Source organism: Actinia tenebrosa, unplaced genomic scaffold, assembly GCF_029948245.1.
Source record: "Actinia tenebrosa isolate PJP-AT-01 unplaced genomic scaffold, QUT_ActTen_1.0 PGA_scaffold0__85_contigs__length_37466705, whole genome shotgun sequence".
In the NCBI taxonomy this organism is placed as follows: Eukaryota; Metazoa; Cnidaria; class Anthozoa; order Actiniaria; family Actiniidae; genus Actinia; species Actinia tenebrosa.
Window position 1 is genome coordinate 36,724,847 of NW_028292569.1, and position 25,955 is coordinate 36,750,801.

Below are 25,955 nucleotides of genomic sequence, written 5' to 3' on the forward strand. Positions count from 1 at the left end.
CAAACAATCAATCATTTTTTTGTATTGAATTAAACATCTTCAGATGTTATTATCCGTGTACGACATTTCCATAATAAGCAAATTCTCTACTAAACTTATTCAAAACATCCGTAATATTAAGCAAATACGAGAAATAATTTTGGACCTATTTTTGTTATCTCTCGGGCCGGAAACAATTTCATTTCACGGCCAGCAGCCACGGTTTGGTTATTAAAAAATGATTGAAGTTTCGACGTGGAATCCAATAATACAGAAAAATATCTGGCGATAATCATAGAACATAAGGTAAAATACAAAAGGGTTGGCAAGCCATCTAGTTATTGCTAGGGCGGATGTAATCATCCTCATTATCATCACTGCTTACTAACGAATCGAGATGTTTAATTAAATACAATCTTTCTTTCTATTATCAACCGAAACAAACACAATGTCTGTTCAATCTCAGATTTATTTAAACAGAGTTTGAAGGCAAACAAGTGTTTTGAGTATCGTATGAATGAATACAGTACGCAAGTTAGTCTGGGTTCCTTTTTGCTTTGATCCGCCTTAATCGGTCATATCTACAAAGAATATTTTGGTTTGCTAAGTCGATAGCTATAATCCTGATGACTTCACCTTCAGAAGAGTCTAAAAGACGTTTGTTTCGTTTGTTTATAGTTACAATAATTTTAATTACTTTTCTCTTATCGATTCCTATCTCTTTTGGTTTACCGACATGATAGGATTTTATCTGCAAGCACCAAGGTTAACGTCAGCTTCATACTAATCGATTATTGTTCGGTTTGATAGCGTTATGTCAATCCTCTATTAGTGATATACAGACTAGGTTTGTATGATAGCTTTGTGGTCTTTCATACTAATCGATTATTGTTCGGTTTGATATCGTTATGTCAATCCTCTATTAGTGATATACAGACTAGGTTTGTATGATAGCTTTGTGGTCTTTCATACTAATCGATTATTGTTCGGTTTGATATCGTTATGTCAATCCTCTATTAGTGATATACAGACTAGGTTTGTATGATAGTTTTGTGGTCTTTCATACTAATCGATTATTGTTCGGTTTGATATCGTTATGTCAATCCTTTGTTAGTGACATTTCTCTAAAATGTTCCATCAAGGCGTACAGACTAACACTAGGATGTGTCTGACCGTACTCTGATACCAAGGCCTTGTACTCGTCGCTGACGTCAAGGTCACGTGTTACGCTATTCTCCTGCTTGTTTTGCACTTCCTAGAAGCAGATCAAGAGCTTGTTAATGATGGATTCTTGATAATGCTTAAACGTTCTCTCGTCCCCAGTGCCCTGGCCTTTCTACTGCGCATGCTCGAAAGTGAAAAACTTTCAAGAGCATATCTACGAGCATGCGCAGTAAGAATACTTCTGTTCACGGGTCGAGAATCCCAATGTTTAGGGCCGAAGTGCTACGCATGACATTTCAAGAGACTGGAAAACTGAGAGCAACTATTTACCTTTACGAGTTGAGATCTCTTCATCTTGTTGGACTGGACATTATCAATAAGTTCCCCTGAAGGGGGAGTTCGTCTTGTCTTAAGTGAGATCAGATCCATCCTCAATGACTGACAGTGTGCTCTTGATTCTAATACAGATACCCGTACCTAACGATAAACCATAGTGACATGGTTAATCTATACAGATCATCAATGACTGACAATAGGCTTGTGATTCTAATACAGATACTCGTAGGATGAACCATAGTGACATGGTTAATCTATACAGATCATCAGTGACTGACAATAGGCTTGTGACTCTAATATAGATACCCGTAGGATGAACCATAGTGACATGGTTAATCTATACAGATCATCAATGACTGACAATAGGCTTGTGATATTAATACAGATACTCGTAGGATGAACCATAGTGACATGTTTTACAACTACCTGCACATGGTCGAATAACTGAAAGGTGTTTGTCCCTGATGAATGATGTACGGTAACGTGGTACTTGTGCTGGACTAATGTTCCTATAGAAGCAAGATATAAGACTGTCATTCTCTTGTTTGATCCTAACTATCCTTTCTTATCTGATGTTTTTTCCGCGAAACATAGGAAGGTTTTTTCCATGCTTTTTCTTCCATTAGGATTGCTTTGGAAGGACAGACCTGATAATCATCATCATTATAACATCATCAACACCCAACACACTCAATCTTGTACTACAACTCTTTACTCAGTGAAATAAAGTTACCTGGACCAAAAATCACGCCGTCATCAGTATGATAAGATGGCGTGACAACTTGTCCATTTTTATCTTTTAAGTACACTGGACCTTTTACACTGTACCTGAAGAAACAAGAGATTGGCGTTACATCAAAAACATGACACTCCTTTGTTAGCGTGACGGGTATTGCATGACATAGGATGTGACTTACTTTGGTACGAAAACTAACAACCCATTGGACCTAATGCTAAATATGATGGCATCAACAATACGCCGTTCATCATTCTCTTCCATGGACTGGAAAAACAGGGTCTCGAATAACTGGACAGATTCCTTTTGTGCCAGTTGGGCTGCCTGTGTAGTAAAATGGTTGCATGACGTCAGATCATATCAAACGTCTAAATAAACGATAAAACATTTGGTTCTTACTCTGTGTTTAGTGTTAATATGATGACACAGCTCCTCTAGTTCTTTGTTATTTAATAGGCACGTTTTGTCACCAGTCCCCACCGCAGCCATCAGTAACCGATGCACCTAGAAAGAGATTGGGAACCACAGATAAAATAGTTCCAGCTCTGGACTACCCATGCCCTCGTTCACGTGACAATAGGTTCTACTTACGATGACGTCAGCATATCTACGAATAGGTGAAGTGAAGTGTGTGTAACGATCAAGAGCCAGCCCATAATGAAAGTACTCCTCGGGAGACACAGAACCAGTTGAAAAATACAAAGCATTTGACATGGCTTGGGTGGCCAAAGTACGAAGAATCTGAGGAGACAAGAATGAACAATGTTATTGGTCGAGCTGTATTTAAGGCGTCGTTTTTGATTGGTCTAGAAAGGAAGCCATTTGAGGGTCACAGCACTGTGATTGGTCGAGGTTTGAAGTTTACCGAGTCCTTACGGACTGGTTTACTTTAAGTGGAAGCTATTACTCCTGTGCAGTTGCTGTCATAGGCCGGAACAAAAAGTGTACTATATCTTTCCATACCCTAGCTGTGTGCGCGATCACAACAAAAAAGAAAACGGTATATCATATACATGGCAAGATTAATCACTAAAACCACAGGGTGACCATTATATATAACGGAGTACCTTGTTAAACGTAGGATCGTCAGGATCAACACATTCATCTAAAGAGTCTGCCAACAGCTTGTTGGAACTGAAGATTAAAGATATCATAAATACGTTGTCATTGGTTGGCATGTATCACGTAACAGAAATATTTCTTGGTTACCAGTCCCCTGTTACCTTGTTTCGATGGAAAATCCTCTTGATTCTGCGCAGTGAATGAGATCTGAGAAATACTGCTGTCGAGGCAGTGGGTGGCGACGTAACTACAACAGCAACGACGATAAATTACATCAAACCATAAAAAGACGTACAGATGATACCCACTGACAGAGGCCAGCTAGAAAAACAAACAGCTACCGAGGACAAACTGATGAACAGATGGCCTGTAAATCAACCCACTCACCAGAGAAGCAGTTGGAAAGACTTGTGCTATTTTCTTGGCAACCCAGTGATTTGCAAAGATCATACACTCAGCAATGGTTTCGTGTACCTCAAGAGGCTATAGTATTAAAGATTAATAACAGCAATAAATGGCGATCCCAGAAGCCTTTGCACTAACAAAATAGCTACAGTCTTTAACTACTGTTACTATGACCAACATGTTTCATACCTTCTTCGGAGACAGATCTTTGATGTCTTTATTCTCGTTTAATTGGACTTGTACTTCAAGTCCTTCCAATTCTAGTGCACCTACAACCGAAAACAAGTTGAACTTGTTACTGGTTCTTCACTTGTTATAATAATCAGTTTTATCTTCCCAGTTCCCTGGGAACAATGATATCCAGTCCACCCATCGATAATAACCATTGATACCCAATTTACCCATCGATGATATCCATTGACACTCAGTTCACCCACTGATGATACTCACTTATACGCAGTCCACCTGCTGATGATACCCAGTCCACCCACTGACAATACCCATCGATACCCAGTCCACCCACTGACAATACCCATCGATACCCAGTCCACCCACTGACAATACCCATCGATACCCAGTCCACCCACTCACAATACCCATCGATACCCAGACCACCCACTGACAATACCCATCGATACCCAGTCCACCCACTCACAATACCCATCGATATCCAGTCCACCCACTCACAATACCCATCGATATCCAGTCCACCCACTGACAATACCCATCGATACCCAGTCCACCCACTGACAATACCCATCGATACCCAGACCACCCACTGACAATACCCATTGATACACAGTCCACCCACTGATAATACCCATCGATACCCAGTCCACCCACTGACAATACACATTGATACACAGTCCACCCACTCACAATACCCATCGATACCCAGTCCACCCACTGACAATACCCATCGATACCCAGTCCACCCACTAACAATACCCATCGATACCCAGTCCACCCACTAACAATACACATTGATACCCAGTCCACCCACTAACAATACACATCGATACCCAGTCATGTCATGTCATGTCTTTGTACCTTCTATTATCCTGTTGAATTTCAAGTGTCTTGCTATTTCCATCAGTTTCATGATTGACCATCTTAGCTCTTTAAGCCTGCATGAAGGAATCAACACAACAGTATGTTACATTAGTCCCCACACGGTGTAAGTATTGCAGTCACTAACGATCGATAACTCACCTTTCTAAAGCCTTGTCTTCGCTCATTCCCTGTAGTTCAGGCACATCAGCGATCACTTCCTGTCTGGTGACTTGGCCTTCAGATATGGCCTGAGCAACCTGGAACCAACAGTTACTTGTTACTATCAATACACGTCATTTCCGGTCTCCTGTGATTGCTATCAGCTGATTGGCAGGTTTTAATAAGCTACTTGCCTTCTTCTTGCAGGTATTTTATAGAAAACTAGAGGGGGGACTGGGACGAACTATGGTGGGCGGTGTTTGACCCTCATTATAGACTGGTAACTAAAGTAAGATTCATTTATTGGACAACCTCACTATTGCCCTTTCGTTCACTGCCATTGCAAGTAATAATATGAGTAATGTCACTTGATCTAAATCAACCAATCAGAGAACAGATATACCGACCTCGTAAAACAGCTTGTAGGATGATCTGATGACTGTTCGTCCATACCAGGCACTGATCACATTATAACTAGAATCCATCTCCCATATCACACTCATGGCGTATCTGTAGGTCAATTATATATCATATGGTACTTGAAATAACCAATCACAGGTCGTGTACTACTGACACAAGTCAACACTAAGTAACCAATCACAGGTCGTGTACTATCTACTACATTAATAGTCATACCTGTCTACTCCACTGATAAGTGAACACAAGTCAGCACTTAGTACTTCAGGAAGCATATCGTATCTTCTATCAGCCAAGTACACTGTGGTTGATCTAGATGGCAAGATGTAATGTTACAAAAGGTGCTTGTTATAGCTATAGACAGTTGATTACTTTCTACGTTGTCATTGGTTTGCGGTTTTTGTCATTATTGCGATGTTTGATGAAAGCACTCATGAACTATTGTCTGTGATTTGACTGACCTTGAACGGGCTTCAGCATCTGTCAAGGATCCTGGTTTAACAAAATATGTAACATCTGCTATGTGTACTCCAAGCTCGATCCTTCCTCCACTAAGACTTCTATAAAACACGCAAACAAACTGTATTGAAGAACGATAATGATGATGATGATGATAATGATCGTGTTGTCGAAAGAGTGATTAAAGTAAGCAAAGATACCTGATTGACAAGGTATCGTCAACGTCTTCACACCCTTTAGGATCGATACTGAACACCAGATGAGACGACCTGCACCAATAATATAATAAAACAGCCATAATATAACACATATCACGTGACCTATCTACTGACAATGTGCCATGATACTGAACACCAGATGAGACGACCTGCACCAATAATATAATAAAACACCCATAATATAACACATATCACGTGACCTATCTACTGACAATGTACCATCGATACTGAACACCAGATGAGACGACCTGTACCAATAATAGAATAAAACAGCCATAATGTAACACATATCACGTGACCTATCTACTGACAATGTGCCATGATACTGAACACCAGATGAGACGACCTGCACCAATAATATAATAAAACACCCATAATATAACACATATCACGTGACCTATCTACTGACAATGTACCATCGATACTGAACACCAGATGAGACGACCTGTACCAATAATAGAATAAAACAGCCATAATATAACACATATCACGTGACCTATCTACTGACAATGTACCATCGATACTGAACACCAGATGAGACGACCTGTACCAATAATACAATAAAACACCCATAATATAACACATATCACGTGACCTTTCTACTGACCTTAAGTCTCGTCTCTTCTCGATCTCTTTTGGATCCATTACCCAGGGTGCATTTGGGCGGTTGCTAGGCAACTCCTTGAGCTGGCTGTCAGTGAACGGTGGTGCAAACAACGAATGCTCTAGCATGATAGTACTGATCTCAGTGTCTAGATTTCCGATTACACCCAGAGAACGAACGAAATGCCCATTGGGATACATTGAGTTGATATCCCATGAGTCAATGCGCACCACGATTCTTGAAAGAAAACAGACATTCGTTAATAATAAACATGATGAAGTAAAGATGAAGTAATATGACGTTTGCATAATGACGTCATTGACCTCTACTACTAGACTCCTTGCACATTTCTTATGAGAGAACTTAAATAAGAAATAAAATTCGCGAAGCATTATGGTAGTGGTAGTCAAATGACGCCATCATTCAAACGTACTATGGTGAGGTCAATTATTGACTCAGCCACAACGTAAATCATGTTAATTACGATCCCAATGATGATGTCATGATGACGTCATTATGCTTCAAATGATTGTAAGTTTACCTGTGATCTCGCAAGGAATCTATTTGTCGGGTAGAAATACGTATTCTCGGGATGCGATAGTCCCATGGTGCTACCAGAACCTGCCACGGAAGAAGTTTTAATTTTTGTTAAGTCATTTCCATGACATTCTCATCCGTCCGGGGGAAGCCGGGCGGCGGGAGGTATGGGAAAAGCATTTTCGCGTTCGAATGACCTTTATGATCTAACCCTTGCACGGGCTGCATTGACTAATATATTTATTGGGTAATATTGCACATCATACCATTCCAGGTGTTCAAAGTTCTCGAGAAAAAACGACAATTTCTACTAGAAAATAACAAGAAAAGGAAAAGGAAGCTCGTCCGAGAGAGTTCGCTCGCTTGTGCAAACACCCCCCGAAATTAACAGAATTAAGGACAACTGTAAAAACAAATAATTAAATAGGATGCAAGATGCCAGAGTAGAATTGCAACCCGAACAATAAATGAATAAAGTTACGATCTAAAACGTATTTTATAGTTATGAGTAGTCTAACTTCCCTACTGTGGGTTTATGCTTAATTATTTATGGCAAAGACATATTGCTATTATAGCGCGAATAAATGAATAGGAAATACAATTAAACTGTCCATTAGATGTGTTCATGATATGACATATAAGAAAAAAGGCGGTGAGACTGAAGCATTCATTCGTAATAAGCAGGTGTAAGGAGGGAATTACTAAGAATATAAAAGAGTCGAAACAGAAGGAAGAGAAAGAGAGCCGAACAACACAAAGAGAAGAGCACAGAGCACGCCATGGACTAACGGAGCATTCTGCTATGCGAAACAGAACCTTCGTACAAAACATCCTCGATAGAAACACACTGGAGTCAGTCAAGTTGGGAAGCAGAAAGCATTCTGACAACCTGTTGTAATACAAGATATCCGCAAGACAGAGGAGAAAAGAACTGAACCAGATAAATATGAATGTTACAAACGGGACAAATCAACGATCGCCCAAGACAACCTCGCTATTTCCTGTAGTATTGTACATTCTCAACATACCGTTAACGGTACTAGGTAACTCACTATTATGCTGGGTTGTGTACAGATATCATCGATTAAGGACACCTAATAACATGCTACTAGCTAGTCTATCCGGCGCTAACATGCTCAATGTCTTTGTCTTTGTTTCACGATTGGTCATTTATTTTTCACCCGAGGTAGAACATAGAGCGGCATTTTGCTCCATATTAACCGTTTTTTATAACAATGTTCTGTTTTTAACCACCATGCATTTGTGTATTATTAGTGTAGACAGGATGTTAGCCATCAAATATCCTTTAAGATACCCATTATGGGTCACTAATAGGCGCGCTCTTTTCTTCGCAATTGTATTGTGGGTTATCTTTGCTGAACAACTGATACGACTAGTTTGCATAGCCGCAGATCAAGATGATTTTTGGAAGCACATGACTCGATGTTATGGCTCTGTCAAGCATGCCACGAAACACCGACCACTCAAATTTAACATAATAAGAATCGGGGCCTACATTTTACCGTTTTTCGTAATGTTGACGTCCTACGGTATCATTTTCAAAGTTGTTAAAACCCAGTCGAGAAAGGCGTACCCAGAAACACCGAAACATTATAAAAGGAAATCTGAGTTGAAAGCGGCCAAGACTATCGGGCTGCTGATAGGAGTCTTTGTGATCTTGTACACACCCTTGTACATTTGCAGTGCAATAAGAGTCATGAAGGTCGGTGAAACATCACCCGCGCTGAAAAGGTCCAGAAAGAAGATCTTAAAACATCTGGGTTATTTGAGTTCATGCGCTTCTTGGATCAACCCAGTTATCTATGCCTTTACCAACAATGACGTAAAGGAACACCTCAAGAAACTGTTTAAAGACATTTGTAGAAAAAATAGATGAAACTGTAATAATGATTCAGCTGTGTAACTAGTAATCGGCTTTATTCTGATGCTGAAAAAACCCATTGCACCTAATTCAACAATTTACGTGCGAAAACTTTTATATTATTATTTTAATCTATTATTACTGTTCTGTGCTATCTTGATGGTATTCTTACTCTTTGATTGCATGTGTCTTGATGGTCATGACATGTGACCGTAAAGACAAAGATCTTATTTGTATGATAAATTTGACAATGTTATTAAACTGTGTATGCTTAGCTGATATGAACTATGAGGAACCTCTAGCATTCATTTCTTATGTTTAAAGATATGAAATTATGGATATAAAGAATTTAATACCTGAGGCACCAGGTGTAGAAGATGTGTCAAATACTCAGTACCGAGGAAGATTAAAATGAATACAGAAACATTAAGGGAACTTAATACAGCCATAAAACCGGCTGCAAAATGTCTGTTGTCCAAAGTCCGTTGGTCTTAATAAACAGTGAAGGGAAAATAAAAGGACAACTTTCCACTGCGATGAAGATCCTAAAAGATTTTTCCTGTAAATTTTGATTTTTTTTTTCCTCCAAAGCTCTTATTTTAGGGCCTACATGTATCTACAAGTAGGTCTGAGTATATTTTTCAAAATTCTGTGAAAACAGGCCATCAGGTGTGTCATCATATGGTGATGAACGACTTAGTAGCTTATTATACGGTTGATTTAGCCAATCATATCCTACAACACCCGCAGGGATGGATTGACAGGCTCGAACATAATAAAGCACCAAATAGTTAATGTACTTTACATTACAGACGTAGAGTAAACAGAATAGCCACAATCTTAATACTAAATACTTAATAGTATACGTTATAATGAGGGGCCAAGTTTAGCTATTTCTAATACAATTCGGTCATAACGTGCGCTGATTGTCTGGGCTTACACTATTAACCCATCTTGGTTTTACGAGAATAACACTTCATAGCCAGCGGCTAACAAACCTCCAAGATTGAATTAGGAGTTGATCTTCGTGAAGGGAGGAAAACTGGAGAACCCGAAGAAAAACCCTCGAAGCACAGTAGACAATCAACTAAAAACTCTGCTCGGCATATATGATAACCGCGAGCCCGGCGGCACTCGAAACCCGGGTCACATTGATGAGATGAGAGCACTCTCACCGCTAAGCCACCCGTGCTTCCCAAAGTGAGTCAAAGGTAGCAAGATCGTTATTATGATAAATAAACGGCAAAAAAAGAAATCATTCTAAAGGGAAGGCACATTAGTGAAGAATGGTAATTGAGTTATGATAGCGATCACGTGATCGGTTGGTGTGATCACGTGAAGGATAGTTACTATGGTTACCATGAGATCAAGGCTGGCTTACCTCGTTTGACTTTTGACTTTGTATCTGAATTTCCTATTAACGAATAAATACACCAATAAGGTTATGAGAGATAAAGCCTCGGCCAATGACATATAAAACTCTCATTTTTTGGGGAAAACTCACATTCAAACGAAACTGCATGTCGCATTTTGTCGCTCTCGCGGGTCGAGATGGAGCAGAAAATATCGTGTTTTCAGTTGCTATAATTAAATGTGATTTTTTAAAAAGCTGAATGAATGCACATCTTTAGCTTTTCTTTAAATATACGAAATAATAATTGGGGTCACCATTCGTTTTGAAGAGATATGAGAGTTTGAAGAGGTTTTCTTGATATTTTGCTCATCGAAACATTGGATTGACGTCGATATGCGCACAAGCACTTAACTTATTCATAGAAAAGGACTAGCTGCGAAAAATGCGGCCAACGTACTTAAACAAGTGGTAGAATGTTTTACCTCAGAAAATGTTGCCATATAATCCCGCCAGTTCCGCTGCAGAACACCAACCACGTGACCAGTAGGCAAGACATCACTTGTCTCTCTTTCATTATCCTGTGTATCTGTAATAACAAGCATGATCTTAACATGGTTACGAGAAACCAATGTTACTAGTAATGTTACCATGGTTACGAGAAACACAATGTCACTAGTAATGTTACCATGGTTACGAGAAACCTCATGTTACTAGTAATATTACCATGGTTACAAGAAACCTCATGTTACTAGTAATGTTACCATGGTTACCAGAAACCTCATGTTACTAGTAATGTTACCATGGTTACAAGAAACCCATGATAATAGAGATGTTACCATGGTTACAAGAAACCTCATGTTACTAGTAAAGTTACCATGGTTACCAGAAAACCATGATAATAGAGATGTTACCATGGTTACAAGAAACCTCATGTTACTAGTAATGTTATCATGGTTACCAGAAAACCATGATAATAGAGATGTTACCATGGTTACAAGAAACCTCATGTTACTAGTAAAGTTATCATGGTTACCAGAAAACCATGATAATAGAGATGTTACCATGGTTACAAGAAACCTCATGTTACTAGTAATGTTATCATGGTTACCAGAAAACCATGATAATAGAGATGTTACCATGGTTACAAGAAACCTCATGTTACTAGTAATGTTATCATGGTTACCAGAAAACCATGATAATAGAGATGTTACCATGGTTACAAGAAACCTCATGTTACTAGTAATGTTATCATGGTTACCAGAAAACCATGATAATTGAGATGTTACCATGGTTACAAGAAACCTCATGTTACTAGTAATGTTATGGTTATAGTATGGTTACAGCATACCTTCATTTGTGTTCAGTGCTGTAGACTTCCCTTTCCACATTGGTTTAGGAAACAATTCAACAACAACAATGTCTCCATGAATGGCACGGTTTCTATGGATGATAAGTGTGAATGTCAAGGTTTCTCTAGCTCGTTGTATGCAGTAGGGTTGTATAGATGTTATCAGTCGGATAAGCATGATACAGCTGTGTAATTTTATGTTACAGAGTCACGGAGCATTTTGGCAACCCTTTAGGCAAGCCAAAATACAAGTGATGAGTAAAAACGTACAGCCGTATCAGATGCTTAGCCTACTGATAAGTTGCTTATCATTTAATTCTGCAAAGAAATGCTCAAAATCCCTCTAAACTATATCATACCATATCGTGAGCAGATGAGCAGTGCTATAAGGTGTCATATCAGGCATGGTCTTTTCCCTGTCTCACGCACATTCTTTGCAGAATTAAATGATAAAACACAATACTGACCTGTTCACCATTCCCTGTATCAAGATATCAGAGGCTAAGCTACTCTTACTAGAAGATGCTATCTCACTGTAAAGGAAAAGTATAATACACATTATAAAATAACTAATTGTAATATTGGTTGGGAGTATCTGCTTTATGAGAGAACACAGCATACAGGCTTTCAGTTGCATCATTCCTATCCAAAATAACGGTTATTGTAATTTGTAAAAATTTGTTTGCTGTGCTGTGTGGAGTTATAAAGCACTCGGGGATTGCAGAACACTCAAGAAGTGTCAAGATTTGCATCGTCTTTCTCCTAACACTTCTCTCATGTTCTGCCAACTCCTGGATGCTGCACACAGCAAATGTGGGAGTTTTCTACTTCTTCACCATCCACACTTCAAGTGAATCTATTGATAGAATATGAGCAAAGGTAGACATCTGAACCAGGCTTGATTTTGCTTACAGATGGAATAAGCTCTGAATATTTATTTATCAATGTAATATATAGAAAAATACCTCTGTCTTTGTATGAAGGCTTCTGATTGTGAATTGTGTTTGTTAACATTAAGACAGCCTTGATAATATCTGCCCTGCAATACGATAAATGTGTCATCATCATCAACATCAACACCATTATGCATCATTATTAACAACATCATCAGTTTAATATCATTATCATTATCAGCAAGATTGAAATCAAATATATAATAACGTGCACACTTGAAACCCTGTTTTTCTTTCAAATTTTACCCTTGTTTTTGTAGTAGAATTTTTAATTTTTTGTGGTAAATAAACAATTTCCTTCATTTTTCTTTGGTATGTCCTCTTATTAAGCACTTTTTTCATCATCTAGCCATCAAAATATGTCGTGGACTACCTTGGCTACGCATTGTGAGTCCACAACAATTTGACATTTGATGAAAAAAATTGTAGTAAATAATTAAGAGGACATACCATGGGAAACTGGAAGAAATTGGTTAAATATAATATATGATATATTATGATATACATTGCATGAGATTGTCTATATCCCTACTATCATTATCAACAGAATTATCTTTACCACCATTGTCATTATTTATCATCATCATCATCATCAACATTATCATCACCATCCACAGCATCATCATCTTTGGCATCATTATCATCATCATCAACCAATCATACAATAAAATAGCCTCATTAATAACAAGATATTGGTTTCATTATGATGCAGTTTACTTACAGATTTAATACCAGCTTCAAGGACATCAAGGGGTAAATATTCCACATAATTCTTTGCATCTGAATCTGAAACTTTATCATATAGTCAGTCAATCAATAAGACTGCTTCACACATCCAATTTACTTCAGACCACATGTTTAGTTGCAAGTGCATCAGTAATAATTTGAATTTCAAATTCGTATATATTTGTAAGAAAAGAATCAGAGAAAGAAGAAGATTGTGAATCGATACGAACTGATGCCAATCCCTATATCATCATTTCTTTCTTCAACTAATGCGGATAAAACTTAAATTACAATGAATCTTATTGTCAAGGGAATGACAAACCTTGTGAAATGGATAAAAAACATTGTATAAACATTGTATTACCTTGTTGATCAGATTTTTCTTCATCTATGACAGCTCGTAGGGAATCATAAAGATCTAATATAGTCCGGTGTCCAGAATAAAAGTCATTCAAATAATCTTTCAAGTTCAACACAAATACGCCAAGAATTTGATTGCTAAACAGATCGATTGACTAGACATAATAAAATACAATTACAATTAGGTCTGGTCCATACTAAGGATACAGTATTTTACAGAAAAAATCTTGATCATTTTTTCTAAAGACTAACACTAGAACAAAAGACTTTAAGTGACTATCCTATAGGTGGTATCACCTGTCTAATTCTCCTCAACATTTTGTTGGAAGCATAGTAAATAAATAAGAATTCAAAGTCTCACAAGACGGATCCTTGAGAAAACATTTAGCTGAGCAAAATACTCAAGACAACAGGATTAACATGAAGCAGTTTCTATACACGCTATGCGCACCTCAAAATGAGTCTAGAGTGGGTAGTCAGGGGGGCTAATATTTCAGAAATCTTTTCCGAATACTGAATTTTATACCCAATAGAAAATAAGTGAATAAACCAAAAAATGAAGCATAATTATTGAGGGGGGTTATTCCCCCCCCCCCCCCCCTAGCACAGTGGTTAATGAAAGTATATTCCCACATCTATCTATCTTCATCAGGGGGAGTAGTAAACTTCTGGACCACCATTTAATATACCATCCAAGCAAGAAAGTAAGTCATACCTGTCTATCATTGGTTACCATGACAATGGGAATACGATCTTTAAGGTGATTGTAGTACCATTTAGCACCAGAAAATATATTCCTAAGGCATAAAGTAAAACAAAAAATATATTGTTATAGTACGGGATACATAGGACCCCATAATAACAGTTTTTGGATTGATGATAGGCTGTTGCCTGATTTCCCTGTCATGACTCTTGTCAGCGCATAGCAATGAAAAAAGCTGCAAGTGAATATATTTCATGGGCATTAACTGCTAATCAGTGGGTATCCTGTGGAATCCCAGCCACAGGTAGCCCACACATACCTTTGTTGCCATTCTTGAAGGGTTTCTCCGGCAAGTCTTTCGGTGTATGCTCCTTTGCAAAACTCATTAGAGAAGATAACGCAGCCATGTCGTTTGTCTTTTGTTAATTCTTTTATCCTGTTGACGAGTTTTCGACTGCCATGGTGCTGCAGCTTAAGATAAAATCAAAACATTTTTCAATCAGGTTAAACAACAACCACTGTCTTTATCGACAGGCCTTTCATTTTAAAATGGTTGTTTAAATCCTCATGGGTGATGCATGAGAAAACATTTAAATCTTATTCAAATTCATCTTTTTCATCTTAAATGAGTTAATGGCTCTGTGAATAGGTGCAAGTTTTCTATTTCTGTTTTTCCATTATTTTTTTCTCAACCTCTGGGAAATAGAGCTATAGAAATGTAGAATTAATATCACATGGGCCAATTAATGGAGACAAAGTTGGAGAACAAGTATTGTGATCTTAACACAGTAGTTATAGAATACTTACATGGTTGATAACTGTTTGAAAGAATATCACTCCTTGAATTTCAGGAAACTCAAATAATTCCAAGAATGATGAAGTGACCTGAAGAACAGAGAGACATCATCGACAATCTCTTTTCCTTGTAATCCTGGTAAAACCTTAGTAATTGTAACCCCCCTTCTAAAATTCCTGAATCCGTCACTCATAATATGGGAAGCACGCCTCTAACCAGCCAATGTGACTTGGGTTTGAATCCCTGGCTATGTGTCATATGTGAGTAGAATTGTTTGTCCGTTCTCTCCTGTGTTTCAAGGGTTTTGGTCCTGGCTTTCGCCTAGTTGGAAAGAGATTAGACCTTCTCAGCTTGGGTGTAACGTTTTCCCATTTCAGGCCATGTGTCATTCCCTTGAGAATAAGATTCTTTGTTTGAGTTCTATCCATATTTAGGTGTTTATCAATTTTTATCAACCCTTAAACAAAAAAATGATACTCCAGGGAAAGAAACGAGGTCTGAAATGGGAAGTGAAGTTTCAGTTTTTCAAATTTAAATTGCAAAGCAATATTTGGGGAAGAAATTCAGCGTCCAATACCAATGTAAACCCCTTCTCTTCTCAATAAAGTAATAGAGGTTCTGTCATCTAACCACAGGAAGCCCAAGCAGTATTATGGGATCGGCACATGATGGTGCAAAACCTCTATTGTGTTGTCCAGGGTCCTTTACGTGAATAGCAAACATCTAAGCTTAAGTCCCCCTTTTTTACTTCTCATCCCCTAAGATAGTAATAATAAATGGTGGATATATTATTCTTACCTCGATATCTGGTACAACATAATGGGTCAAGTCAGATGATAACAGAACCTCACCTATGAAAAACCCAACACAATATATGAACTATTTAAATATAACTTTATATTATAAAGATGAAACTTATAAACGGTAAGACTTCGTGTTTATACCAATATTTTCCTGTTGCTGTTGACATTTCTGACAGGCTTGACTGTGACATGCTACATCATCACGTAGGTAATGCTCACGAACGACATTCAGAAAACGTCCATTTTTGGTCTTCAGGCGAAGTTTTTTGTCGGTTTTTAACATTTTATAGCAAAGCAGAAAACTTCACTTTTTTCCCGCCATGTTGTTTTGGTCACGTGATTGTATTAGGCACAGGTATCCCATGGATCTACATTTCAGCTAATCTCAAATAGCCATAGATTTTTTTTTTTGATAGAAGCATATTTCTATTCCAAAATTTAAATCTGCAACCCAATCCATGAGAATAAAAGAGCAAAAGACATGGCCGCCAGGTTGGATAGCATGACAATTAGGATTCCTTAGATACTTTGCATGTTGTTAAGCGTCTATCTAACCGGCTCAGGGCATCAGAATAGGTCAGACCTACATTGTAGAATCATGGGGGTCAAGTATCACTGATAGCAATCCCGTGGGCAAGGCAGCGAAAGCTTTGAATGAGCTTCAGTGAAGGTAGGAAAAAGGGGAAAATAGAATGAAAAAATGAAAAGGACGAATTAAAGAAAAGGAAGGACTAATGGTCCAAAATAGGGACCCAATGTTATGAATTAAAGTGGTGGGTACCGGTACATACCCCCTCCCCCCTCAGAACCCTGTTCAATTGCTCGATACTGGGATTCTGTAATGTTAATTTCTATACACAAATATGTTTTTTTAGCATACATGCAGACAGACAGTCCATTCATTTCTATGGTTTGGCTTTTAGTTTTGGAGATATTTGGGGACAAATTCTAGGATTTCACTTCCAGAGGTGATTGGTAACAGGTAACACCACCCCTCCCCCTAAATTTGGTACCGTGAGATGGCAATTGTCTTTTCCCTCATCCCTAAAGGAAAGGAAGAACGAACAAACAGAAGGAAGGACTGAAGACTTGAATGGATGAAAAAAGGGACAAGTCCGGCCGACATACGCGCAATCCGTGGAATAGTTACAGACAAGACAAGACATTATAGTATTTCATCTATCTCCCCACCCCCCTCCCCCCGCCGCAAATCAAAACTTTTCTTCACATTTAAAAACTAGTCATAACACGCTCATTAGTGATCAAGTGTTTTTCTGGTTTTATTCCACATTCAGTTAGAGTGTCTGTTACCAACAGTTTTTGCCAGTGGGGATCATTAATGATCATCCCTAAGGGAAAAAGGCGTGTTTTATAACCTATACTGACCTATTGAGTCGAGACGGGAAAAATATTATCAAAAAATGGTCATAAGCTTCTTACCGATTAAAGTTTCTCGAGTTTAATCATTGCTGGTACTTTCTATGGATTATTTGATTTTGTTTTTGATCGGTTAATGGTTCAACACTGCTGTGGTAATCAACATATTTACTTACTCTTAGCATAACACTTGTTTCATTATCAGTTAGAGTAATTTAGACCTGACGTACGACAATAATAAGTCTTAAACTGTTCTTTATTTAGCATCTCAGCAAAACATTGTTGATCTTTTTCTCTTCATATTCGTGTTTGTTATCTTTCTAATCTGGTGGTTTTAATTCAGATATTAGTTAAGCAAATACACAATCCCTAAAAAGATTCATTATGTTTGAATCAGTATTAAAAATAAAGTGGTTTTAAAACATAATCCTCTTAGATACATATCGCAGTCAGTTCGTCGATAAGATACCCATCTTTCTTTGTTCACGGATTATTAATGTTTTTTTAACTGCTTAGTGGTCCTTAGTGGTCTTTAAGGCACGATTATTACTGACTACGTGGGCTGTTGTAGTCTGCAAGCAGACCGACAGGGAGGAAAAGAGCGGCAAACTTCGTAGACTAGCTGCACCTGGTTTTTTGATTTTAACTGATCTGTTACGTTACAGCAGCAATTTATAATCCTATTAAACCGCGATGCACTTGCTTTGATATTATATTGAACGTATACAAGATTCAACAGCAATGAATGAGCTGACAAAAAGTACTGGACACCGCGAGAATCAACGTAAAGGATAGACTTTTAGTAAAAATGAAATAAAAATACAGGGGATTTCGGAGTGAAGAAATAGTTTCATTTCCTTGAGAAATGTGATATTTAAATCCTTCTTTAGTACCAATCTACATTGTATTCTAAAAATCAGTTTTAACAAGATGATTTCGTGGAGCTGAAAAGTCTTAAAGCAGACTGTTTCTCGCGATCATATCAAGTCGATAACAACTGTGAATGGCAAAATGAATATTTGTGTTGTTTCGTTGATTTCAAGAATCATTGCTTTAAATAATTGATGTCAATACTTGTTTTTGTTAAGTTTTCGTTATTTTCGTTCATTCATTTGTTTGGGTATTATGCAGGTGTTAGCAGATAATGTTAGGTTTCCATTAGGTCAGATCTTGATGGAAAAAATATTCAACATGCTTTACGCGTGTCACCTCCACAAACGACTATAGCCATCTGGACGTCGTATGCGGTTAAACTTCAATCATCTCCTTATTATATTTTCTTCGAAATTCGTTATCAAAAAAGCGCACAGGGTTAAAGTATGAAAACGGCGAGCAAAAAGTGTCAAATGTCTTGTAGAAGATAAATATAAGCATGCTTATTCGGTACAGAAATAACCAACTTTTAGTGGTTTGACTTCATTATTCTTTTCAATAATTCATAGAATTATCTTTACCAAATCGACACGCCAAGAAGCCACAAAGATCTATCATAAGCTCTTAAGAAATACATAGTATAATCTGGACTTACTCTCAACGGTGAGAAGGATTATTGGTTTTCTAGTGTGGGTATTCAACATGTCAATGTCGCAAGAGTCTTGAGATCTCTGGGCGCTATAATCTTAATTAATTTATCAAACTGTGTTCTCGGGATTTCTGCTGGCAATTAGTGTATGTAAAAACTAATGGGTAATCAAATTGGTGAGTGAAGAGTTAGAGGTTTAGTATCAGGATATGTTTCTGTACAATTATGTACAAGTTACAGACAGAGAGACATTTGAAGTCGAGCCGACACTGATAAAAAGATAATCCCTTATCACCCAAGGCGTTAATGGCATTAATTCTCTTCACATTTTATGCTGAACCTATTAAAAAATGAAAGAAAGCCTTTCAATCGAGGTCAGTAAATAGCTCGAATTAAGAGTTATTTTCTTTTTGACATTTTTATAGGCAAAGCAAAATGAGAGCCAAAATGTAAGTACTGATCTAAAAACATTATAAGGTTGGTGTATTCGTCGTTGTAATGTTCGGTGGAGGAGCTAGTATAACTGTACGAGATTGGTCCATGTTAGAATACGGCAAAATAGCAAATTCTACTTGTTTCTAGGTCTCTCTATTCCATTTCTCAAAAACAATTGAAAATAATGAGTCTTATCGGTGAAGCAATCAAAGTAAATGACAGTCACATACTTCAGCCACAAGAGGTATTTTTCATAATGTTCTGATTACGTCATTAATCATTCATACCGTCCCGAGAACAAAAGCGTGGACGACTCTTAAGCGAAATAGCCAGCTAATCGATTGATTTGAAGCTAGAGTTGAACAAGGCATCAAGAAGGATGGAGGTTTTGTCAAACTTCACGCAAGCCATAAACTCTTCCACCAAGGTCAATCAGTTCGCCGGCTACATCACCGAACCACGACCAGTCGTCATCTTACGGTTAACTATCGAGAGCTTTGCAGCATTTCTGGGTGTGATAGGAAGTATTCTAGTGTGTTTGGTGGTACCTAAAGGAGATAAAGGTCGCTCTGCTGGCAGCCTGTACATGATAAGCCTTGCTATAGCAGATTTACTTATTCTTGTCGTGAATTTCCCTATCGCTGTCATCAAGGAGCAGTCACCTACATACTGGCCGCTAGGAAAGGAGATGTGCTATGCGCTTTATCCTCTCCTAGAGATGTTCCATGCCGCCTGTATATGGTCTATTGTCGCGATTGCAGTCGAGAGGTACCGAGGGATCATTTGTACGAGGCGGCAAAGCCAGAGATCCGTGAAACTAACTATAGCAGTGATTTGGGTTGGTTCATTCATTCTGTTCGTTACCCCATTGTTGTTTATTATCACTTACACGGAAAACGCGATGGGGACATTCTGCTACCTTAAGTGGCCTTCACAGCTATTCCTCGTAATTTATAACGTCATGGACACGATTCTCCTGTACGTTCTTCCTTTGGCTGTCATCAGCTACACGTATCTACGCATTACAAGGGAGATTAACGTTAGCAGCGTTCTTCACAAAAGGCTTAGCAAATCTGCTAAAGTAAGGCGCGACGAAGAACTAAAGCGAGTAAAACAAAACACTCGAACCAAAAAACTCCTGACACCTCTAGTTGTCGTGTTCACTATCTCAATGTTTCCCATCAACGCCTTCCGTGTAGCACTACTTTGCCTGGAAACCTTCACCCAACACCGTCTATTTCTTATTTTCTACAATATTTGTGTGATCGGAGTGGTTTTAAACTCAGTCGCCGATCCTATTATCTATTCCATCGTTACCAAGGATTTCCTCTCACGACTAAAATCTATGCTTTCAAGAGACTCATCTATTCATGAAAAGAATTCATCTATGACAGTTTTACGTCCTGCCGATAGGGAAACCGATGTTTAACCCTCTAAACTGGTGGAACTGAATAATTTACAATTTACTCACCAGCTAAAGAATTAAGATATATAGAAGATTTAGTGCGAAGGCAGGAGACCCTGCCACCAAAATTAAAATGTAAATGTTTTTCAAGCCACTTATCGCTAACAGCGGGAAAACAGCTGCTTCGCTGTTGAGCTGCGTTAGTTTTAATTTTCAAAAGAAGACTCTTTAGTGACCAAACTGTTCGAGATGATTCTAACATTCTAGAATCATTACAGACCACGAAATTAGATGGCTTAACGACTTGACACGTTGCAGGCATCACCGAAAAATTGAAACAACTGAAATGCGAGAAAACCGAAATAAATGCATGGTTTGGTATTTTGGCTGATGGGAAAGTTAACCGGCAAAGCTGCTATCTTCGAGTTATTATGCATTTTACCTCTATTTCACGACTAACAATAGTTTTGAACTTTGATGAATTAATGATGTTAGAAACAGTATGGGTTGCAAATTTTATTGTCAGTCGAAAGGCACGTACAGTAAGGGCACTAGTTCCCACTAAATAAACATTAGGAAATACCCAATACCCAATTATAGCAAATCCAAATCATGTACTGTACAAGTGGTCAACTTGTTTTGCAATCAGTATGTGCAATAACATCCAATACAGTCTCCCATAGCGACTACTAATGAGCGCCATTTCTATGAATGAATTCGTAGTTAAATAATATAATAATAATAATATAATATGATTTATATAGCGCCTATACAAGTCGGCTCTAAGCGCTGTAAAATATATATAAATTATGATTCAAAAGCTAGTTTAAACAAATGAGTCTTAAGGTCTTTCTTAAAAGTTTTTATACATGAAGTGTTTCTAAGAGGAGACGGTAGTGAATTCCATAGAACAGGAGCAGACACAGAAAAACAACGATAACCATAAGATTTAAGATTGTACGGACAAGTAACAAGAAGCAGTTCCTTGGATGAGCGGAGAGTTCTTTTAGGTTTATACACAGTTATGAGATCAGACAAGTAGACAGGAGCCAGACCATGAAGTGCTTTGAAAGTGAGGAGTAGAATCTTAAAATTGATGCGATGTTTCACAGGAAGCCAATGCAGAGAACAAAGGACAGGAGTGATGTGATTATACTTCTTGGAGAGAGTTACAAGACGAGCAGCAGAGTTCAAAACATATTGTAATTTATCAATTTGAGCATTAGGTAAACCATATAGAAGAGAATTACAATTATCAAGCCTGGATGTCACAAAAGCATGGACAAGTCTTTCAGTAGTATGGACGGAGATAAATTTACGAATACGAGCAATGTTACGCAAATGATAGAACGACGTCTTACAGATATTATTAACATGAGGAACCATTGACATCACAGAATCAAAGATTACGCCAATATTTCTTTCATTACGGGATGGTTTGATAACCTGATCGCCAAAGTGTAGAAGAGGAGTAGACAGATGAGGATTATACTTCGAGGACAAGATAAGGAGTTTAGTTTTTTCTTTGTTAAGTTTAAGTTTATTTTCAGTCATCCAGTCATTTATTTCACAGAGACAGGCTTCAATTCTTTTTATAGTTAAGGCAGTAGAAATATCATCATTGCAACTGAAAGGCATAAATAATTGGGTGTCATCAGCGAAGAAATGGAAGGACATTTTGTGACGACGGAGAATATCAGCTAGTGGTGACGTGTACAACAAGTAGAGAAGCGGACCAAGGACCGAACCTTGGGGTACACCACAATTTATATCAACAATTTTAGAGAACGAACCATGAACAGAAACATACTGCAAACGATTACAGAGATATGACTTAAACCATTTAAGAGCTGTTCCACAAATTCCAAACTTTGAATACATACGATCAAGAAGAATAGTGTGATCAACAGTGTCAAAAGCTGCAGATAGATCCAGAAGAACCATAGCAACACCAGAACGATTATCAATTTCTTTAAGGATGTCATTATGGACACGAGTCAGGGCAGTTTCACAGCTATGAAATTGTTTATAAGCAGACTGAAGAGGTTCATGCATGTTGTTAGATGACAAATAAGCACAAAGTTGATCAGCAACAACTTTTCCAATAATTTTAGAGACAGTCTTAAGATTTGATACAGGACGGTAATTAACGAGTTTTTCATGATCCAACGATGATTTCTTAAGAAGAGGTTTGACAATACCAGTTTTTAAAGAAGGAGGGACAGAACCATTTATGAGAGATGAGTTGACAATCCTACAGATAACAGACAGAAGAGAAGCAGATTTATCTTGAAGGAGACTAGCAGGAAGAGGATCAAGCTCACAGGACTTTGACATCAGTTTACTGGAGAGTTTAGTTAGCTCATCAATAGTCACGGGAGAGAAAGAGTCCAATCTACACCTAGTTGTACTGGAGTCCAATTCAGAGACAACAAGAGTTGACATAGAATTTTCAGAAGTAGGAAAACCATTACGAATATTGATAATTTTATCTTTAAAATAATCGACAAAAGTATCAGCGAGAACTTGCGACGAAGAAGAAGATGGTAGCTTTTTTTCAGGAGTTAAATGTAGCAGATGATCAATAGATTTGAAGATTGCGTGACAATCAGAACCAGCATCAGAGATTAAATTTGAGTAGAAATTCATTTTAGCTTCGAATATTAACTTTTTCACGAGGTTACTTTGTTCAATATACAATTCACGATCAATGGCTAGTTTAGATTTTCGCCAGCGCCTTTCAAGCTTTCTTTTCTTGATGTTATTTGTTTTTATGACGTCATTATACCAGGGTGCTTTCAGGCGTTGCGTGACAATTTTAGTACATAACGGGGCATGTTTATCAAGCAATGATTTCAGAACAGAGTCATATTGAAGGCAGAGATCATCTAAGTCAGCAGCAGGAGATTGTATTAATGACGATTGAGATAAATCACGGCTAAAATGATCCATATCAATAGAACGAATTTTACGATAGGCCAGAGTACGTATAGAAGCACAGGGTCTGGTGACAGCTAACTTACAATGAACAGCAAAATGATCAGACAACACAGGATCACGGATATAAACATTCTTAACAAGCAAGTCATCATTCCTAGATATCAGGAGATCAAGAACATGATTGTTTTTGTTTTTAGTCACTTTTATGGCGGTTGTGAAGGGTAAAAATGAATCGAAAACAGCAACACAACTAAGAAATCTTGTCTAGAAAAATCCGGAAAGGTGATCACTTGAAATATATAGAATAGCTAGAGGGAGTGATAAAAGGCTGAACCTTGTGGATAATGTTACTCAGTGATCATGTTTTATGATGCATTACACTTGTTTGTTTTATTAACAATTTAGTAAGTACTTCTCTTGGTCAATAGAATCTTCAATGCGCGCAGCTTGAACTGACTTTACATTCAGAGACCGGGTGAAAGGGCACATCGTCGAATACTTGCGAAGAGTAAAACAACCTCCAAAATTAGTTATTTTAAAGTCTCTTCATTTTTACCAGACAAGCGATCCTGACAGCGGCAAGTCGAGTATGACGCCGCCCCATTTGAGCCGGCATCTGGTTAGAACCTGTCATCTGTGGTCTACCACTTGAATCATATCAGAACTATAGAGTACTCTAACGTATCTTTAAATACGTGGTTAAAATTGTTAGATAAGCTGAAAATCGAAATGAGACTGATAACATCATGTCGTCGAGAAGTACTTGAAGGCAATTCAACAGCAAATGATTTCAACTTGGTTCGTACAGAGAAACTGGATATTCATTCTACCGGTTGTCATGCAATTCGTGCTGCGTTAAACCAAATAAATGAGGTTATATCGTAACATGCTGATAATTGTATTTTTTATTGTATTCATATTTATATTCATTATTCGTAACTTCATTCAGAAAACATCCTAAAAAATGTAGAGAGAATACGTCGGAAAAGGTTGAACCGCTACAATGTTAAACTAAACACGTTTTCGCAGTTGTCATCGTCTCAAAATGCTTCTCATATTGTCATCGCACACGAAATAATAAAAGGGAACGCAAATCCACAGGGAAGCGATTTAGATTACTTAAAGAGCAGCATTCAAAATAAAGATTTAACGTATCGGGAGTTCTACTGCAAACAACGAGACTCTCCGAACGCGATATTGAAAACGAGTGGACAATTAACATGTTAACCTGGACAGAGTCACACTGTTTCGTGATAGAGAGAACGATAATCCCTATACGATGATGTTCAAGGATATGATTTGCTGACACTAGTAGGAATACTTCCCTCAGGCACAAATTAACGTAAACATCTCAAAACCTCCTGTTTAATTAACTCCCTATAATGATGTACGGGTCTTTTAACACAGATGATATTGAAAAAGATTTCCCAGACTGACTAACATGCTGATCATAGGGACTGTGCAATAATTATCAGAAAGGAGGGCGAGGTTGAAAAACCAGACGGGGGGAAGCACATAAAGTTGATGCTAAGATGGGGGGGGGGGGGGGGGGGGGCTCAAAGTAAAATCACTTATTTGACGGAGGGGGGGGGGGGGGGGGCTTAAGTTTTATTCGATTTATTGTATATAAAAGCAACAAAATATTCTGAATACAAACACAACTGCCGTAACAAATATCAATTGAAAGCTCAAAAAAGCTGAACGAAACATCCTTCCAAACATTAACTGGAAAGATGAACACGAAGTCAAAGCTCTGACAGCAAAACAACTAAAGATCTACCTCAAGCAGAACAATCTAAACGTATTAACAGGAAATAAAGCTGCGCTGGTAGCACCTAGGGATGAAAGAATTAATTCCAGTGATAGTAGTACAGAATTCCTGTCCAGTGATTCCGAATACGACTCTGATTCTTCTGAAAACAGCGCTGATGTGGAATCAGATGACTCTGAAATGGACGGTTTTGTTTAACATTCTTATGAAGTACTATTTGTTGCAGACGAGGACATCGAATAAGTAAGCACAGGCTTGCAATAGCATGACAACAGGTATAGTCATATGAAGACATTTCTAATTGAAGGATGGTAATCACTGGGGGGGGGGGGGGGGGGGGGTTCAACGTTATTGTTAACATAACAGGGGGTAAGAACTAAAAATTTTGTTTTTAAAGGGGGTACTGCCTAATCTTTTGCTTGATATATCTCATTTTTCAGCCCCCCTTCCT

General features: G+C 38.0%; 3 protein-coding genes across 3 annotated transcripts; 2 read left to right on the forward strand and 1 right to left on the reverse strand.

Annotated features, from left to right (window-relative positions):
- Positions 1–430: 430 nt before the first annotated feature.
- On the reverse strand, positions 431–16,377 carry LOC116305674 (DIS3-like exonuclease 1). The gene is made up of 31 exons (XM_089025637.1): positions 16,196–16,377; positions 16,050–16,102; positions 15,263–15,340; positions 14,775–14,926; positions 14,468–14,549; positions 13,757–13,907; positions 13,388–13,458; positions 12,679–12,752; positions 12,181–12,246; positions 11,714–11,805; positions 10,848–10,951; positions 10,393–10,425; positions 7,134–7,213; positions 6,596–6,829; positions 5,971–6,039; positions 5,773–5,871; positions 5,531–5,623; positions 5,302–5,404; positions 4,895–4,992; positions 4,733–4,809; positions 3,872–3,951; positions 3,665–3,760; positions 3,439–3,524; positions 3,283–3,349; positions 2,807–2,956; positions 2,615–2,719; positions 2,397–2,539; positions 2,213–2,307; positions 1,906–1,988; positions 1,474–1,620; positions 431–1,234 (listed from the first exon to the last, which is right to left on the reverse strand). Exons 1-31 carry the CDS (start codon positions 16,335–16,337, stop codon positions 1,079–1,081), a joined length of 3,159 nt encoding a protein of 1,052 aa, XP_088881763.1. The 5' UTR covers positions 16,338–16,377; the 3' UTR covers positions 431–1,078.
- On the forward strand, positions 7,836–9,088 carry LOC116305675 (alpha-1A adrenergic receptor-like). Its single transcript, XM_031715639.2, has one exon. The coding sequence runs from the start codon at positions 8,076–8,078 to the stop codon at positions 9,024–9,026; it is 951 nt and encodes a 316-aa protein (XP_031571499.2). The 5' UTR covers positions 7,836–8,075; the 3' UTR covers positions 9,027–9,088.
- A 2,973-nt stretch (positions 16,378–19,350) lies between the features above and the next one.
- Positions 19,351–24,618, forward strand: LOC116305676 (G protein-coupled receptor 83). The gene has a single exon (XM_031715640.2). It carries the CDS (start codon positions 19,768–19,770, stop codon positions 20,815–20,817), a length of 1,050 nt encoding a protein of 349 aa, XP_031571500.2. The 5' UTR covers positions 19,351–19,767; the 3' UTR covers positions 20,818–24,618.
- Positions 24,619–25,955: the final 1,337 nt, after the last annotated feature.